This window comes from Schistocerca gregaria, chromosome 7 (genome assembly GCF_023897955.1).
Source record: "Schistocerca gregaria isolate iqSchGreg1 chromosome 7, iqSchGreg1.2, whole genome shotgun sequence".
NCBI classification, from domain to species: domain Eukaryota; kingdom Metazoa; phylum Arthropoda; class Insecta; order Orthoptera; family Acrididae; genus Schistocerca; species Schistocerca gregaria.
In genome coordinates this window covers 198,855,779-198,874,154 of record NC_064926.1, presented here as the reverse complement: position 1 = coordinate 198,874,154, position 18,376 = coordinate 198,855,779, and the positions used below count along the sequence as shown (strand labels likewise).

At 40.0% G+C, this 18,376-nt stretch overlaps 1 protein-coding gene across 3 annotated transcripts in view; it reads right to left on the bottom strand.

Moving 5' to 3' along the window:
- The window catches only part of LOC126281938 (THO complex subunit 2), a 292,749-nt gene that overhangs the window by 178,523 nt on the left and 95,850 nt on the right, over window positions 1-18,376 (bottom strand). For all 3 annotated transcript variants that reach the window (XM_049981284.1, XM_049981285.1, XM_049981286.1), the window contains exons 10-12: window positions 5,239-5,440; window positions 2,905-3,074; window positions 2,630-2,816 (exon numbers count right to left, since the gene is read on the bottom strand). In XM_049981284.1, coding sequence (XP_049837241.1) covers window positions 2,630-2,816; window positions 2,905-3,074; window positions 5,239-5,440 — 559 coding nt within the window. The remainder of the gene's footprint in view (window positions 1-2,629; window positions 2,817-2,904; window positions 3,075-5,238; window positions 5,441-18,376) is intronic.

Here is an 18,376-nt window from a genome sequence, read left to right as displayed (position 1 = left end):
ATGTCCTGGGTGAGAAAGAAGGTGGAAATTGTCATCATGTTACAGAGCATCTTGAGAAGGACTGTTTACATCTGACATCAGGCCGTAGCAACCTAAGACAGCATGCCTAGTACAGATTAGCGTACTTCACACAGAAGTAACAACGATTCTTCAAAGTCCATTGTAGATACAGCCATCTTTATAAGGAGTGTTTTTATATAAATGACTTGTGAAATTATATTGAAGCTGTTGTAATACAGTGACTTAGCATACTTTCCCACCTTCCAAACACTGCAAAACCTATAACACAGATGGTCGTAACCCAACACACTAACAATCAAAATCTTGCTTACTGCACTAACACTACATTACACGATCAATAACTCTACATATACAGTAAAAACCCTTTTTCACGAATCTCAGGGGAGCAAAAAATTTGTTCCTTAGAAGATGGTTTTCCTTAAATAAGGGCTTAGGTCACAATGCACTGCAAATAAGTGTTCTAGAATCAAAATTGGAACCCACGCTATTTAGGCCATATAAATACTCCATAATCACAAACTCACCTTGTGCTGCATACAAAAATACAGTGAACATGAAAATGTTTCTTGGTAAATTTAAAACTACTCCCCCCCAGATATTTTGTATGTTAGGTCACATCAAAAGTAATCTTGATTTAAAAGGAGAAAATTTTATTTAGCTAATGGCACTCAATGAATGAGATATCACAATAATAAATAAAGTTGCTGTACTGTCTTTGTTTCTGAAAAAAATCTAGAAGAGTAGTCTTCTGCTTGCTTCCAGCACAGCGTACTTCTAGAAGTTGTCGTTCCAGCTGATTAATACTGTTAAGAACTGACTCATCCACAACGAAGGATGAGAAATACCTTCTAACAGTCTCAAAGTCCTTCCACAGCTGCAGAAAAATTTGGTGTTGGTGAGTCCACGTCCACATCTTCATCATCATCATTATCATCCTCGTCACCACCAATTGCAGTTTTTTCACCAATATCAGCAGCATACAGCTCACTCATGTGCATCGTGAGTATAGAAGTAAGTACATTATCGTTACACGAAATAAACTCTTCGAATGTCACAGTCTCAGGAACATCTATAACATTCCAATCTTCTTCAAGGATATCGTCCTCCCCATCGTGTTGCACCACAGCCAGCATTTGCAAAGCAGTTTATGACAATCTGCTGTGTGACTGCATTCCAGGTGACAACAAAAATATGCATGGCCTGTAAAAATATTCAATTTCATAACTTGCTTCCTCTGCAAGAATGAAACTGATTTCTGCACTAGAGCCATTCTATATCTAGACTTAACTGAATGGATTATACGTAAGTCCAGTGGTTACAAGTGACTTGTGCAGTTAGCAGGAAGGTACACAACATTTATATTTCTTAAAAATGAGGTATCTTTGAGATGAGCAGGGCATCTATCTACGATAAGTACAATCTTTCTTCCTGCTGCACCCATCTTTGAGTCCAAGCTCCTCAGAAACCTTATCAAAATATCTGTCGCCATCCAGGCATTTCTGTTAAACTCATATTTGCACGAAAGGGTCTTTATGTTCTTAAAACACCTCGGAGTTTTAAATTTACCAATAATTAAAGGTGACAACTTTTCACTTCTGTCATTGTTCACACACAATAATGCTGTCATTCTATCTTTACTTTTTTTGACCACCATGACATTTTCACCCTTAATTGAAAGTGTTTTAGATGGAAGGAGGTTATAAAATACACCAGTCTCATCGGCATTAAAAATATTTTTGGAATCATACCCTGGAATCAGACGTGGCTTCCACATGGGAAAAATATATTAAAAAGAAAGATTCCAAGACTTACCAAGCGGGAAAGCGTCGGCAGACAGGCACAATGAACAAAACACACAAACACACACACAGAATTACTAGCTTTCGCAACCGATGGTTGCTTCTTCAGGAAGGAGAGGGAAAGACTTACCTTAGGGGGAAAAAAGGATAGGTATATACTCACGAGCCACTGGCTCCGAGCTTAACTTCTATATGTGTTTATTACTGCCACCACTTGGTGAGTTGATTTTTTATCGACCAAATTCTATAATAATTTCAAGGAGAAGCTAAGCTAGGGACTTGAACCAATAGTATCTCAAATGGCATTCAAGTATCTTATCACCCTGCCACATCGTTCACTATGGAATGTAAAAGCTCTTTTCAGAGGTCAATTTATTACTTTTTATTTTATTACCTTTATAATGCATTAAACTGCATTTTGCATTTGACAAATTCCGTAGCAGCATACAATTAAATCTGATTTAAATCAATGGCAGCTATATCTACAAACCTTTTGTTTAATTAGTACTCAAATTGTAAATTTCAGATGAAAGTTAATAAGAATTATATTTACACATGACATTCAGTAAAAAGAACTGGAATATCTGATATCATATTACTTCAATCAAATTTTCCTGTACACATACTTTATAAAATATTATAAAGGGATTTGACAATTACATCCTAACATTTCTGCTCTTATCCAAGTAAATAAAATGCAATATCAGAGATGGAAAAAAAGGAAAGGAAACGATGTAACTTTTTGAATTTTGAAAAAAATCCTTATTATTTTACTTCAACAAATAAGTACGTTTATACCACATACATACATAGTCAAAGAAATACCCCGGTGCACAATGAGTCAGCTTTCCAATTGATCTTCCAACAGGTTTAATATTTTCCTTGCTCACGCGTTTCATCAAAGATTTTATCTTCTTTAGTTCATCACCACGTTTACGCAAGAGTTTTGCATGAGACTTATAGGTTTCATTTTTCCATCGACTGTACAAGCAGTACCTGTGGTTTCAGAACAACGTTAGGCATAATTTTCAAATAAAATGTGTAAAATTCTATTAATTGAATCATACTAGTGAACAACTGCTACCTGAACTGATACGGGTATAGTTTCACTACATTCCACACTTCCTCTGCAATGCAACAGTTACATTCCATGTATGACAGAGACGGTAGTATAACTTCATCCAGGAGTGTTATCACGTCATAATATAAACCGTCCGATGAATTTTCTTTTGGAGGCTGGCCATCTGCAGCACACTGAAACAAGTAATTCATTTACTCAAAATTTGATCACTAAATGTGAGTTTTAAATCTCTTTATGGCCTCGGAAAAGTATCCTTTTGAAAATGTCTCAAGTTGGTTGCTAGTTGAACACAGAATTCTTAGGTGCATTTTCAGTTTTGAACAGAAAAAAATAACACGAAGGTAACAAACACGTCTGGTGAATAAAGTGAATAGTGCAACAAACAATATTCACTGACAAACTAGTGAACGAGCTGGGTTATTTTCTTACAGCACGGAAAAAAAATCTCAGGTAAATATGTTTCGGTGAAGATGTATGGTATGAGTTACCAAGCATCTAAATATCTCCTGATAATACACCTTATTTACACTTTTACACACAGATATAAATTATTTGTGAAGCGCATCACATACTGATATCAACTTCATGCTAAATTTATGAAAGAGCACTTTTTTCAGTTCATCATATGATTCATTAACCCATTCAGAGCATGAACTCATCACCAGCAATAACGTCATCTAAAAAGGTCTTGCTGTAGCCAATCCTACATACCAAGTTTAGACAAGACTCAGCTCGACTGTCTATTTGCTATCATTTAACCACGGACCTAGCCGTGGGTGGGGAGGCTTGCATGACTCAGTGATACAGATAGCCGTACCGTCGGTGCAACCCCAACAGAGGGGTATCTGTTTAGAGACCAGACAAACGTGTGGTTCCTGAAGAGGGGCAGCAGCCTTTTCAGTAGTTTCACGGCCAACCGGAGGTGCCCAGCCACTGTCTCTGGAGTGGCTTCAGGCTCAGCCACCTCCGGATAAACCAGCGAAGTTCCTTTTTTTGTAAAGCTACAGCCCCCACCAATCTTCCTGTGGGGACCACTGTTCCTCATTCGTTATGTTGGGCCTATCTATACATCATCTCCAGCAGTAGCTTTGCACACAGTGGACTCCTCCGGTACTTCTCGTGTCGCTCCGTGCCACTGTTTGTGGCCACGTCTGTGCCATCCACAATCCTATCAAAGGCCATTTCAAAACCTCAGGTTTAGGATGACAGGGACAGGGTCACAGCCACCACAATCTCCCCACGCCCTGCACAAACCCGAGAATGGTACATCTTCCACGTGGATATTTCCGGCATCGAAAGGGCACCGCCGTCTCTCCCTACAGAGTAAGACGAGAGGCAGCTTCTTTGTCTCAGCACACGATGCAGCAACCCTACAAGGACCCTCTCATCTTTATTCCAAAGAGGGAAGGGTATACAGGGGCTTCAGATATTATCAAGATGGCTCCATCACCTCACTCTTAAGGAGGAAGGGCTGATCAATCAGTGCATCAGAGCGCACACTCGCTCACAATTTGCTCGGTGTCTACTCCGCGCTTTATGCTCGTGGCACTTGTTGGCTCATCAACTGGAACACTTGTTCATCCTTCAAGTCTTCACATACCACACGTGTTGGCTCATACGCCAACCCTGCCCAGTGGCCCATCTTATGCAGTACACAAAAGGCTTCCACTATTAGGCATTCCACGTCGAACCGGAAACCGGCGGCGACTGGTGATTTAAATGGAACTTCCCAGTTAAGGACTAGGGTGACATTGTGGTTACTGGTTTACATGGTTAAGACTGTGGATTCTACCAGATAGCACGTTTTCTACTGTTGCATTGTAATTAAACTATTGCAGTCTTTCAATGCGAAGATAGAAATGAAAACTGTGCTATGTTCTCATTACACTTAGAACTCCATTTTCAATCTCAAGAGTACCTACACAACTTCATCTCAATTGCTCCAACTTACGTCTTGCAAAGTACTACAATCATAACCACTGTTTGCATTAACAAATGAACGTTACCACCCATCAAGAAGTGGTCAATACATTAAAACACACACACACACACACACACACACACACACACACACACATGAACACACATGTTTAACATGGAATGCTTGCTGTTATGTTTCTTGCGTAACAAATCACAATCATTCCCCATATCAGAACTGAAATGGTTGAACATTTTTATAAAATTCTGTCAGTACTTGTACACAACTAAATGAGAAAGGGACTTATTCATAGTAAAAACAATTTTTGTATAGTGGCCAATGTATGTCAAGTGGGCTACAGTGTTCAAAGGGCACATCGATGAACTTCTTTTCCAAATGATCTCTCACAGTTGACTTACCTCTCCAAGAGCAACTTTTGAAATCCTCAGCACCTTATACATCAGTACAGGGTCATGATGCAAGGATGGTCCCAATGCCTGCAGCATGGGAAATGCTGCATCACGCAGCTCGAGGAGAGTCTGAGCAGGTTTGGGTGCAAGGGAGCTCAACTGGTGAGCACGAGGAGTGCGGACATGATTCTTTGTTAGCGGTCCACATTTCCTGCAATAATAAAAATGACACATTTTTTAAAAACAGTTGGTTATTAGTGCTATGGCTTTCATAGTATTATTAATAATGATAACTGCATCTGTTCATAAGAAAATAAATTATGTAAAGACAACTACTGACCAACTACATGATGGCAGATTACACGAAGATTTTTCATCTATAATGTACAATCAATTTTAAAATGTAGAAATAATATAACATTACAGCAACAACTGGAGTGCAGTCAAGTTACATAATTAACTAAAAACATAATTGTGTGCGGGGACAAGGGCGGGAGGGGCAAAAGATGAACGAGGCACATTATTTTATTAAATAAAAGAAGATGTGATGCAATTTTTCCAACAACTTTTAAAGATAACTTTGCACTACTGATTACCACATACTGGTATTATATCAGTTACTATCTCCAAGATCATTTGGAAGTATATCCACAGAAAAAACTATTGCACTGTAAAGGACAGTTTCAATTTCAAATAAACAGATGCTTATTTATTATTTGTAGCATTTATATTCACCATTGCAAATATTGATTAAATATGACTTGAAACAATTTGATTCTGAAATAAAATAGCAATTATGTTTAGATCTTCCGTTATTATCAATGTCTACTATCATGTGAAAAGGCCAAATTGGGGATGCATTGGATTTGCTTGTTCCCACCTTTACAGTTAAACCAGGCAAAGGTGTCCACAGTTTCTTACAACGTTTCCCCATCCTTAAGTTGCGAGGAGGTCACACTTACATATTTTCGTGGAAGTGTTGAGAAATATCAAGACATCTGATGTCCTTGCAAAAAGACAAGTGGGCAGATTGGATGATGATGATGATGATGATGTTGATGATTGGTTTGTGGGGCGCTCAACTGCACGGTCATCAGTGCCAGTAAAAACTCTCAATTTTTACACAGCCCAATTTTTGTACATAGTCCAATGTAGCCACTGTCAGGACAGACTGGTGGTAAGCATAGCCTTAGCTACCATAGTGAGACAAGCTTTCCACCCTACACCAAAACTTAGGATTTCGAGCACATTGCTAACTGAATTTAAATAAATAAATAAAAAAAAAAAGCAATGAAGTAGAAACTCACTGTGTGGACGTATTTGTTCAAAGGGCTGAGCAACACCTGGTTGCTGAGGCGGCCGTATGGGAGGCCACACAATTCGCGATTCTACAGAAGGACGCCAAGCAATTTGCTGAAACTGTGGCCATATGGGAGGCTACACAATTCACGTTTCTACGCAAGGAGGCCTAGCAATTTGATGAAACCCCCCAACCAGATCAAACCCAACTAGACATGGATTTTAAGCACAATGTATGCTGCAGTTGTTGGAAATGGTCAAGTCAAAAGGCACCTAAAGTTGCAATCGGAATGTGCCTACAGTAGAAGGATGTAAAAAGATCAGACACATAGAGCAAACTGTCTGACTTTATAACAACACTCAGTGAACCAGGTTAACATGGTGCTTGAGAGACTGCACATAAGAATGTGAATACAGGAAATGGGTATGGGATCAGTTCCCTCAATGTCCCACAATCCCCCCTGTAAAGCGAATGAAGTAAGAAATATAGGATGCACTCAGGCAGAGTGAACTGGGGAAAAAAGTAAATAACCAATAGGTTTGCAAAATGTGGAACTGGAATCAGATGTACGGAAGCACCAGTTAAAATTCAAATTAGTGTGGAAGTATTAGTTAATCCAATGTCATTTTTGGCAACGATTTCCTGCGCCATACTCACACACAGAAAAGTGCAACTTGGGGAAAATTTCCATACTTTTGACAATGTTTCTGCTTCTTGGAGATGAGGAGAGCCAGAACAAATGGCCACATTTTGGCAACCAGCTAAACAGAACACCACAGTATTGTGTCGTTAAACAAAGCCGAGAAAATATCTGGCAGTACAGAAAAAATCCTAAAGACAGAGAAGCAGAAAGGTTTTTTATGAGCAAACATTTTCTTATTGGATCTGCTAACATGAAATGAAGTTTCGGATGGAAAGTAGAAAAATGTGAAGCATGGTTTACCTCGAATGAGTATGTCAGAAGAGGGTACAATTTTGGCAATAAGCATAGAGATTTTAAAATTCCTGGTATATCACATTCGTTAGAGTGTACGATCTAAATGCTGATGACATGAAATCATACCAACAAAACAAACAGACGCAAATAACAATTTACAAAAATTCCATCTCAGTTATACTGTCTACCGAACAGGAAATTATAACTTGAACACCTGCGTAAGGCAAATCATGATTATTGTGCCCTGCTTACTTGCAGCCAATAGTGGAGAAAATATTTCAGATTTACTAGAAGCTAGAGTAATTCAAACTTCCATCAGTCTCCGGGCTTCACCAACAGTGATAGTCACCAAGGAAACAAGTAAGCAAACAAAGGCTTACCACATTTGCATGAGTGCAGGTAATACTGTCACAACACTGGATACCTATCACCTCTTTCAATGACACTTTGGATCACCTCGAAAAAAGCAAGTTTTTCGCCACTTTAGATATGTGATACAGTTACCAACAAACTCAAGTAACTATAAAGATAGGGAAAAGGTAGGCTTTCTCTTCTGGCATACCTAAAAACTAAGGACGCCCTTTGGCACAAGAAATGCTCCTGACTTTTAAGGAGTTTAAAGCTGCTCATCTGTCCAGTTTACCTGGATGACAATTCGTTTTTGGGGTTGTGTTAGCGACATTAATCTAAATTTTAAATTAGAAAACTGCACTTACACACAGTCAGAAGTGCAGTATCTAGGCCATAAAACTTCAGCAGATGGTGTAAGACTACGCTAACGGTTAATGGACACAGGGAAAGATTTTCCAGCACTGAGAAAAGCGAAAGAATTGCAACTGTTTCTTGGCTTACCAAATTACTATCAACATTTCATGGAGAACTGTTGAGCACCCAAAGAACTTCTCACAAAATTAATAAAGATGGAAACACCTTCTGTGTGGTCAGAAGACTGTGAGAGTGCCATTTTAAAATTGAAAGAAATTCCTAGAATTTCACCAGTCTTGGCTTATCTGGATTTCAAGCAACTTTTTATTTTGTATGACAGCTGCAGGATGTGTATTGAGTCAAATACAAGATGGTGAAGAAAAAACACTTGGTTACACATAGTGTAAGGTGAATCAAGCTCAGTAAAATTTAAGCAGTACAGACAAAGGACTTTCTGTGTTACATACATGGATGAGATTTATAATTACTGACCATGCTGCCTTGCAATGGTTGCTGGTGTTACAGTCTTCAGCCCAAAGACTCGTTTGATGCAGCTCTCCATGCTATTCTATCCTCTGCAAGCTTCTTCATCTCTGAGTAACTACTGCAACCTACATCCTTATGAATCTGCTTTGTGTATTCATCCCTTGGTCTCCCTCTACGATTTTTATCCTCCACGCTTCCCTCCAATACTAAATTGGTGATCCCTTGATGCCTCAGAATATGTCCTACCAACCAATCCCTTCTTCTAGTCAAGTTGTGCCACAAATTCCTCTTTTCCCCAATTCCATTCAGTACCTCCTCATTAGTTACATGATCTACCCATCTAATCTTCAGAATTCTTCTGTAGCACCGCATTTCGAAAGCTTCTATTCTCTTCTTATCTAAACTATTTATCATCCATGTTTCACTTCCATACATAGCTGCACTCCATACGAATGCTTTCAGGAAGGACTTCCTGACACTTGAATCTATAATCGATGTTAACAAATTTCTCCTCTTCAGAAATGCTTTCCTTGCCATTTCCAGTCTACATTTTTATATCCTCTCTACTTCGGCCATCATTAGTTATGTTGCTCCCTAAATAGCAAAACTCATCTACTACTTCATGTGTCACATTTCCTAATCTAATTCCCTCAGCATCACCCGACTTAATTCAACTACATTCCATTATCCTTGTTTTGATTTCGTTGATGTTCATCTTATATCCTCCTTTCAAGGCACTGTCCATTCTGTTCAGCTGCTCTTCCAGGTCCTTTGCTGTCTCTGATAGAATTACAATGTCATCAGCAAACCTCAAAATTTTAATTTCTTCTCCATGGATTTAATTCCTACTCCAAAATTTTCTTTTGTTTCCTTCACTGCATGCTCAATATACAGATTGAATAACATCGGGGATCACTCCCTTCCCAACCACTGCTTCCCTTTCATGTACCTCGACTCGTGTAACTGCTGTATGGTTTCTGTACAAATTGTAAATGGCCTCCTTTTACTTGACCCATCACCTTCAGAATTTGAAGGAGAGTATTCCAGTCCACACTGTCTAAAGCTTTTTCTAAGTCTACAAATGTTAGAAAAGTGGGTTTGCCTTGCCTTAATCTCTCCTCTAATGTAAGTCATAGGGTCAGTATTGCCTTGCACGGTCCAACATTTGCATGGAATCCAAACTGATCTGTCCCAAGGTCAGATTCTACCAGTTTTTCCATTCATCTGTTAAAAATTCATATCAGTATTTTGCAGCCGTGTCTTATTGAGCTTGTAGTTCAGTAACTTTCACACCTGTCAACACCTGCTTTCTTTGGGATTGTAATTAGTATATTCTTTTTGAAGTATGAGGATATTTCACGTGTCTCACACATCTTACTCACCAGATGGTAGAGTTTTGTGATGGTTGACTCTCTCAAGGCTATCAGTAGTTTTAATGGAATGTTGTCTACTCCCGTAGCCTTGTTTTGACTTAGACCTTTCAGTGCTCTATCAAATTCTTCACACAGTATCACATCTCCCATTTCATCTTCATCTACGTCCTCTTCTATTTCCATAATATTACCCTCAAGTACATTACCCTTGTATAGACCCTCTACATAATACTTCCACATGAGTTCTTGATATTCATACAGGTGTTAATGGTTATCCAATTTAAAAGAGCCCAGTGGCACTCTAGTTAGGTGGGCCTGAAAACATGGTGACTGTGTCTACATAGCCAAACACATCTGACAAATTAAATTGGAATGCAGATGCTTTGAGTAGAAAAAGTAAAAATCCGCAGGTTAGATGATGGGCCTATTGAGGAATTAAAAAGGGCACAAGAATTCAATGCTGAGTGTAGGAAATCAGCTACTGCACTGGGTTTTATTACAAGAGATGAGGTTTTATAAACAACACTTGTCGTGGAATGGATTGTGGTTCCACTGACTATCTACAAGCTCGCACTGCCACAACAGCATACAGGCATGTCTCACTGGGAAAAGCACCACATAAATGCACAATGTAGGTCAGTACTGGTGGCAACAACAAAAAAGATGTAGAGGATTGCATTCAAAATTTTCTACCTCATACTGAGAGAGCACAAGGACAAAGACCAAATGCACCTCTTCCAACTTTATCTCAGGATGCAACACATTTTGAAATTATAGTCCTCAATACAGTGGGACCCTTTTGCATACCGGCCAAAAATAACATGTATGGTTTATCTTATCATTGACCATTTCTTCCACTAACGTTTAATGAGGCTGGCTGTAAACATGACCCCTAAGAAAGTTGTGAAAACATTTGTGGCTCATTTAGTACTACCAGCTGGGAGTCCAGATGCCATTATAACTGACCAAGAGACAAACTTTTTGTCTAATCTATGGTACAGGTCTGCTGACTGAAGAACTGTACCATTTCACCCTAAGAGTAACAGTAGTGTTGAACATGTGCACAAAATGTTGTATTACATGAACAGTTCATGCTCATACTATGGTCGCCCATGGCCATATGTGATTTCATTGTACAATGTCACGGTACAAAAGCCCACAGGTTTGACTGCCTATAAGGTCTTTATTTCATGATTGACAAATGCATTCCCCTTCTGAGATTGAGGTGGTGTCACCTGGAATAAGTTGCAACAAAATGAACAACTTACCAAAAGACTAAAATTATTTTGAAAGAGTTCAGCAGAACAAAGCAGCTGTGACAAGGAGGAAACAGCTCCACAGTTTAAAGAATGCAGGGATGCCATTATATCAAGTAGAAAATGATGTGATGTTACAACAAACTGTTGTCAAAATGGGCAGAAATAAGATATTTCTGTGGCTCTGTGAGAGACCATTCCAGGTACTACATTTCACACTACCTGCCAATGTCAAATTACAGCTCCCAGAACAGAAGAATCCTAAACCAAGAGTAAGGGTAGTGATATACCATGTTCTGTAGTGGATCCACCATAGCTCATAAATAACCATCAGCATAAATGTCAATGTGTAGTAAAAATTTTACACAGTATCCATTTTAGATTCTGCACCTCCACACAATTTATGATCCAGGGATTAAGAACAGGTTTTATCTTAAGTCTTAGAGGTGAGTTATAGTGTCAGTACTTTTCTGTTAGTCTATCGTTTGGTCATATTGATGATTCTGTTGTGTATTTTCGCTTCATCAGGCCCCTGATTAGCTTGAAATTTTACTTAGGTTTGCATATGTGTAGGGTGTCTTGTACATTGATATTCAATGGGACGATCAATCTATATATCCCCACACCTCAAGGATGGTGTCACATTTTCATACGGTCGATACTAGCCCTGGAGAGAACTTAACCACTATGCCCTTTTCAGCCTGGTTTTCCTCTTTTACTTATTATTTCTGAAGGAATCGGCAAAAAAAGAGATTCTGATCTCTGACAGACTGAACCGCCTATTGTTCAACTGCTGCTGAATAAGCACATGCCAGTATCACACCACATGTCCTGTCTCTTAATACACATTCACAATGGAATTAGGCTCCTTCACTTACACATGATCAATACTATTCAATTTCTTTTGTAGCCTTGGTTCTCCTTGGAACTAAGAAGTTCTGCAGTGACTGTTAGGTGAGAGGTTTTTGTTTCTTCTTTTAAGTATGTTTCCATGTCAATGGTTACTTATTTCTTTGTACTGTTTTTACACTGTATTGTACATATTCTGACCAACTGTTCTGAGATACAGAACCCTTTTCCATTACAGACATGTTTCTTAGGCGCAATTTTTTTATTATTATTAAAAAAAAAAAATCTTGCCTATACGGCGCATTATCAACCTTACAACATCCACTTTACAAATGCTAAAGGTTCCTTAGTATCAATCAGGCAGACAATGGACCTGCACTTCATTCAGCCCTGGATGACAATCTAGAATGTGGGTGGTTGCCTATAGTGGACATCTATACCTTGTCTAAGGAAGATGGCACCTTGGAAGTCTTTGACCTAGATCCCGAAGGGTGATACCAAAATTAAGTGTTTTCCTCCCCCTGATTTGTACAAGTTTCTCTGATTTCCACTGAGCTATTCTTCACATCGATTTCCAGCACTCGCATGAATCTTTCTATGTCCATGAGTTTTGTTTCTGATGAACTGTCACAAACTCAGAACCCATGAGTTTTGTTTCTGATGAACTGTCACAAACTCAGAACCTTTCTTGTGGTTCTTCAAGGCTAATGTTTGTGGTATCACCATTTTTATTGGTTCTTTGTTGTCGTCACAACAGTGCTTAAAAAAACTCCATTGCCTGTACAACAAAAGGGAACACTAGCAAACTGTTTTCTGTAGCACTCTGACTGTTACCCAAGCAGCCTTGTCTGCTCTCCATTTATTTTATGTCCCAATGACAAGCTTTTATTTCCGTATCTTCAAATTTATTGCAACTTCTGTATTTTACATGAATTAAATGCTCTGATTTTTACCTCTGTTTGGTTTTCATGTAATATTTTGTTTTACCCAACATAATACCAAGTGTTATTTTGTAAGTCTATGGGAGAGGTTGACGATAGTGTGTTAGTAGTAGTCATGTGTCATAATGACACTTGCTGTTTTATAGGACTAACTAGTGTTAAGCCTGGTCACCGCAGGGTCACACAAATTCGTTTATCTACTGCATGTGAAATGATACAAGAGTGTTGTCATCACCTGCCTTGGCTTTTACTTAGCTGCCTTTTGGAATTCCCCTCAATGTCAGAAGTGCTATCTGAGTATATTTCTAATGTTACATTCACACAGCATTTTAGTGAAATAATTGAGGTAGTTGAGTTGTCACAACTTTACAACAAGAGAGGACACCTTGAATACTTGTTCCAACATTTAGTCTTGCATTAATGAGAGTCAGAAATTTAGATACCTTTGAATAGCAGTAGTAGTAAGCATGAGATGCCGAGTCGAAGATAGGCACAACAAAAAGATTTCAGAAAGTGAGCCTTTGGCCAACAAGACTTTCATCAGAAATAAACAAAACACACACACACACACACACACACACACACACACACACACACACACACACACACAATCTCCGTCTCTACCTGTTGGGGCCAAAATGCAAGCAGCAGTGCATGATGGGAGAAGCAACCAGGAAGTGGGAGGAGGAGGAGGCTGAGGCAGGGAGGGGGAGGGATATGGGGCAGGGTACAGTTAAGTGCTGCTTGTGGGAGCGTACAGAGACGAGGAGGAGAGAGCGTAGGGCAGCTGCATGCAGTCACGAAGTTAGACAGAGAGCAGGGGAGGGAGTAGCGGAAAAGTAGAGAAGTAAAAAGACTGGAAGCATTGGTGGAGTGCTGCAAGGGGAACAGGGTAGGGGCTGGATGAGTAATGACAGTGACTAATGAAGGTTTAGGCTAAGAGAATTACAGGAACATAGGATTTATTGCAGGGAGAGTTCCCATGTACACAGTTCAGTAAAGACTGTATTTGTGGGGAGGATCCAGATGCGACAGGCTGTAAAGCAGTCAACTGAAATGAAGAACATCGTGTGGGGCAGGGTGCACAGCAATGGGATAGTCCAGGTGTTTCTTGGCCACAGTTTGTCAGTGGCCATTTATGCAGACACACAGCTTTTTAGTTGTCATACCCAAATACAATGCAGCACAGTAGTTGTAGCTCACATAACAGGTTTCACAGGTTGCCCTGCCTTTGATGAGATAGGTGACACTTATGACTGGACTGGATGGGTGGTGGAGGGAGAGCGTATGGGAAAGTCATCTAAGTCTATTATAGGAATATGAGCGATGAGGCAAGGCGTTGGGAGCAGGAGTTGTGCAGGGATGGACAAGAATATTGTGTTGGTTTGATGGGCAGCAAAATATCACTGTGGGAGGGGTGGGGAGGATAATGGGTAGGACATTCCTCATTTCAGGGCACAAGAGAGTTAGTTGAATTCCTGGTGAAGAATGTGATTCAGTTGCTCCAGGCCTGGGTGGTACTGTCACGGGGGGAATGCTCTTCTGTGGCTGGAAAATTGAACTTGGGAGCTGGTGGTTGATTGGGGAGGTAAGGCACAGGGGATCTGTTTTTATACAAGGTCTGGAAGGTAACTACGATCCGTGAAGGACTCAGTGGGATCCTTGATGTTTTTCGAGAGGGACCGCTTGTCACTACAGATGCAACGGGCATGGGTGGCTAGACCATATGGAAGGGAATTCTTGGCATGGAATGAGTGGCAGCTGTAAAAGTGGAGGTATTGGTGTGGGTTGGTAGGTTTGATATGGACAGAGGTACCAATGTAGCCACCTATGAGGTGAAGATCACCATCAAGAAAGGTGGCTTGTTAGGTTGAGTAGGAGCAGGCAAAACGAATCACGGAGGTGTCGAGGTTCTGGAGGAATGTGGATAGGGTGGCCTCACCCTTGGTGTAGACCACTAAGATGTCACCAATGAATCTGAACAAAGCGAAAGATTTGGGATCCTGTGTGTTTAGGAAGGATTCCTCTAGATGACCCATGAATAGGTTGGCATAGAATGATGCTGTGCAGGTGCTCATAGCTGTAACCTGGATTTGTTTATAGGTAATGCCTTCAAAGGAGAGGTAATTGTGGTGAGGATATGGTTGGTCACAGCAACTACAAAGAAGATTGTAAATTTGGAATTCATTGTGTGTTTGGAATCATAGTGTTCAATAGCAGTAAGGCCATGGGCATTAGAGATATTAGTGTAAAGGGGGTGGGATCAATAGTGATGAAGAGGGCACCATGTGATAAAGGTATAGGAACTGTGGGGAGTCGTTGGCGGAAATGGTTGGTATCTTGTATATAGGAGGATACGTTGTGGGTAATCGGCTGAAGATTTTGGTCTATGAGAGCAGAGATTCTCTCAGTGGTGGCATGGTAACCGGCCACAATGGGGTGCCCTAGTTGGTTGGGTTTACTGACTTTAAGAAGCACTTAGAAGGTAGGAGTATGGAGAGTGGTAGGAGTGGTGAGACAGATGGACTCTGGAAAGAGGTGCTCGAATGGGCCTAAGTTTTTGAGGAGAGACTGGAGATCCTGCTGCATTTCTGGAACGGGGTCACTGTGGCAGGGTTTGTAGATGACGAATCTGACAGCTGGTGGAGTTCTTCTGCCCAGTAATCCTTGCAATTCAAAAGAACAGGGGCGGAGCCTTTGTCAGCAGGTACGATTGTAAGATCGAGATCAGTTAGGTCGGTTTGAATGTTGAAGGATTTGGGCAATGGTTATGAGGATGGTTCAAGGTTAAGACATTCTGGAAAGTTAATAGGGATGATTTGGGGCAGTGGTGGTGGATCACAACTGGATGGAGGAGTGAACTGAGTCAGGCAGAGTTCAACATCGGTCTCTGGTTGAGTGTGATTTAACATTGAAAAAGTATTTCCACTAGAAAGACCGGGAGGAGGAGAGAAGATCCTTAACAAGCTCTGCATGGCTGAATCTGGGAATGGAATGAAAGATGGTGCCTTTGGAAAGGACTGATACTTCTGGGGGGATAAGGCTTTTGGAGGAATGGTTCATGACTGTGTTTCGGGTCTGTTTGGGTTCTGGATTCTGTATGGTGGTGAGAGTGAGTTTTTGAGGGTAAGGTAAATGTCGTAGATCTGTGAGACAGGGTTTGTCAGCTACGATGGGGTGTGGGGAGGTTTGGAGGTTGTTGTAGAGATGGTGGTTAGTGGTAGTCCAAAGTGTGGGTGTATATGAGAGCAGAGATTCTCTCAGTATATGGGGTATTTTGTGGGTGTATATGAGGTACTGCGAGGACGTTTGGGCCTGATTGATATGGTTTTGAACGAGAATGTTGGTGAGGGTTAAGGGTTGGCACAATCTGAACAAATGCAGGTCACTGAGGAAGGAAGGGTTGCAGCCTGAGGTGGGCAATTTGATGGTAATGCAATTTGGGGCGATTCCTTGAGCAAAGCAACAACGCTGGAACAGTATGTGAGAGATAATTTTGGCTAGGGATACAGAAATTTTTCTGATGGTGGGAAAAACACGCAAAAATATGTAAGTAACACAGAAATATGTGCAAAAAATGGGTAAATTACGAAAAGGATGAAATGGATGAAGTAAGGGGAAACAAGATGAAATCTGATGGAATAAGCCAATAGCGAAAGGCAAAAACCAACTGAAATTGGCATGTGAACACAATGAGATCAAAGAAAAATAATAATAATAATTTTTAATGTATTTTGCAGGTCTGTGGGTGGATAAATGTGAAGGAGGGAGATGGCATATGTGACAAGATTAGATGAAGTTAGTAGATGCAAAGTGTAAAAGAGAGGAGGAGGAGGAGGAGGAGGAGTGGGTGGTGGGGAGGGGTTGGTAGGACGAGATACAAGACATCGAAAATAACATGGGAAAATAAGCGAGAATAGTAACGAAAAAGTAGAAAGCAATATTACAGGCAGGGTGTATACGAGGACCAAATTTTTCCCAAATACCCCGCTAAAAAATACACTTTTTCCTGGATAAAAATACTGGGTTGTTTAGGAAATCAGCCTTATTTACCAGGGTAAATACAAAATAAACTAATTGTGTTTGCGTAAGGCTGATTTCCAAAACAACCCAGTTTTTAAATCGCAAACACGGAAGAATGAAAAGAGGAGCTTCAAACCTTAATAAAATGAGTAAAAATACACATTTTCCAGGGGGGGGGGGGGGGTTACCAACCAGCAACAACAACCACACACACAACCATTTTGGAAGTATCTTTCATGTGCAGCAACATATATATGCTGTATATTTTCGTATTAGGAAAGTATAAATTAGTATTCCATCAAACACAGCATGTTAGTTTCAGAAGCATTGAAATCGAGCTTGGGATGCCCTTCTGTAAGCTAATCACAGCTCATGTCACGTGATCTCGCCAGCGAATGACAGCAGATATTCAGAGCATAGGACACATGATGTAGTCAGCCAATAGTAAAATCACTGTTAAGTAGTGTGAACAAACAGGAGGAAAACTTAGTGATTCACATTAATATACACAGTGTAGCTACAAAAAAAGCTAAGCTTTCACACATAATATTGATATTGAACATTAATACACTACGTGAGAAGCCAAGCTTTCACATGTAATATAGGTCTTTTTTTGCTTGTATTACAATTGAAGATACATCACACAAATAAGCCAGTAAAATTTAAAATAATGACATATATGTCTGGTCTTCTGGGATCAAAATTCTTCTAAGTGGTTGGTTCTCAAAAGTGTTAAGTTTTAAATGAAACTCAAACACTCTGCGACTTAGGAAATTCATCCCACATTCTCACATGTAATGTAATTCATCTTGCGTAAAATGAAATTTACTTTGAAAGTCACGCTTTTCAAACCACCATTCCCAATATTTTCCTGAGACCTATTAGAAATAGGTTGGTTTTAGCATTTGCCATACAGTGCCACAAAACAGGCATTACTGCCCGTGCACAGCTGTGATGCCCGTTAGTTCTAAGTATAAAGCATTAAGAGACCTTACATTACGTCATACAAGAAACAGGACATCAGAGGATGCTCCAGGAGCATCAGAATTTCGTAAACTGTACTAAATGCATAATTCGGCTTGAAGTGCTCACTAGTTTGTCCACATTCACTATGAATTAGACCCCAGTTGATATTAAGCTTTACAGTGTGGTTTTCAGCATGCAAATTTTCTTGGAGAATCAGTACTGTACTATCTGACATTTGGTTCTTCATTATCGCATAATGCTATACATGCCAATGCTAAATAACAGTAGAGCTCCATTCACAGCAACCCACT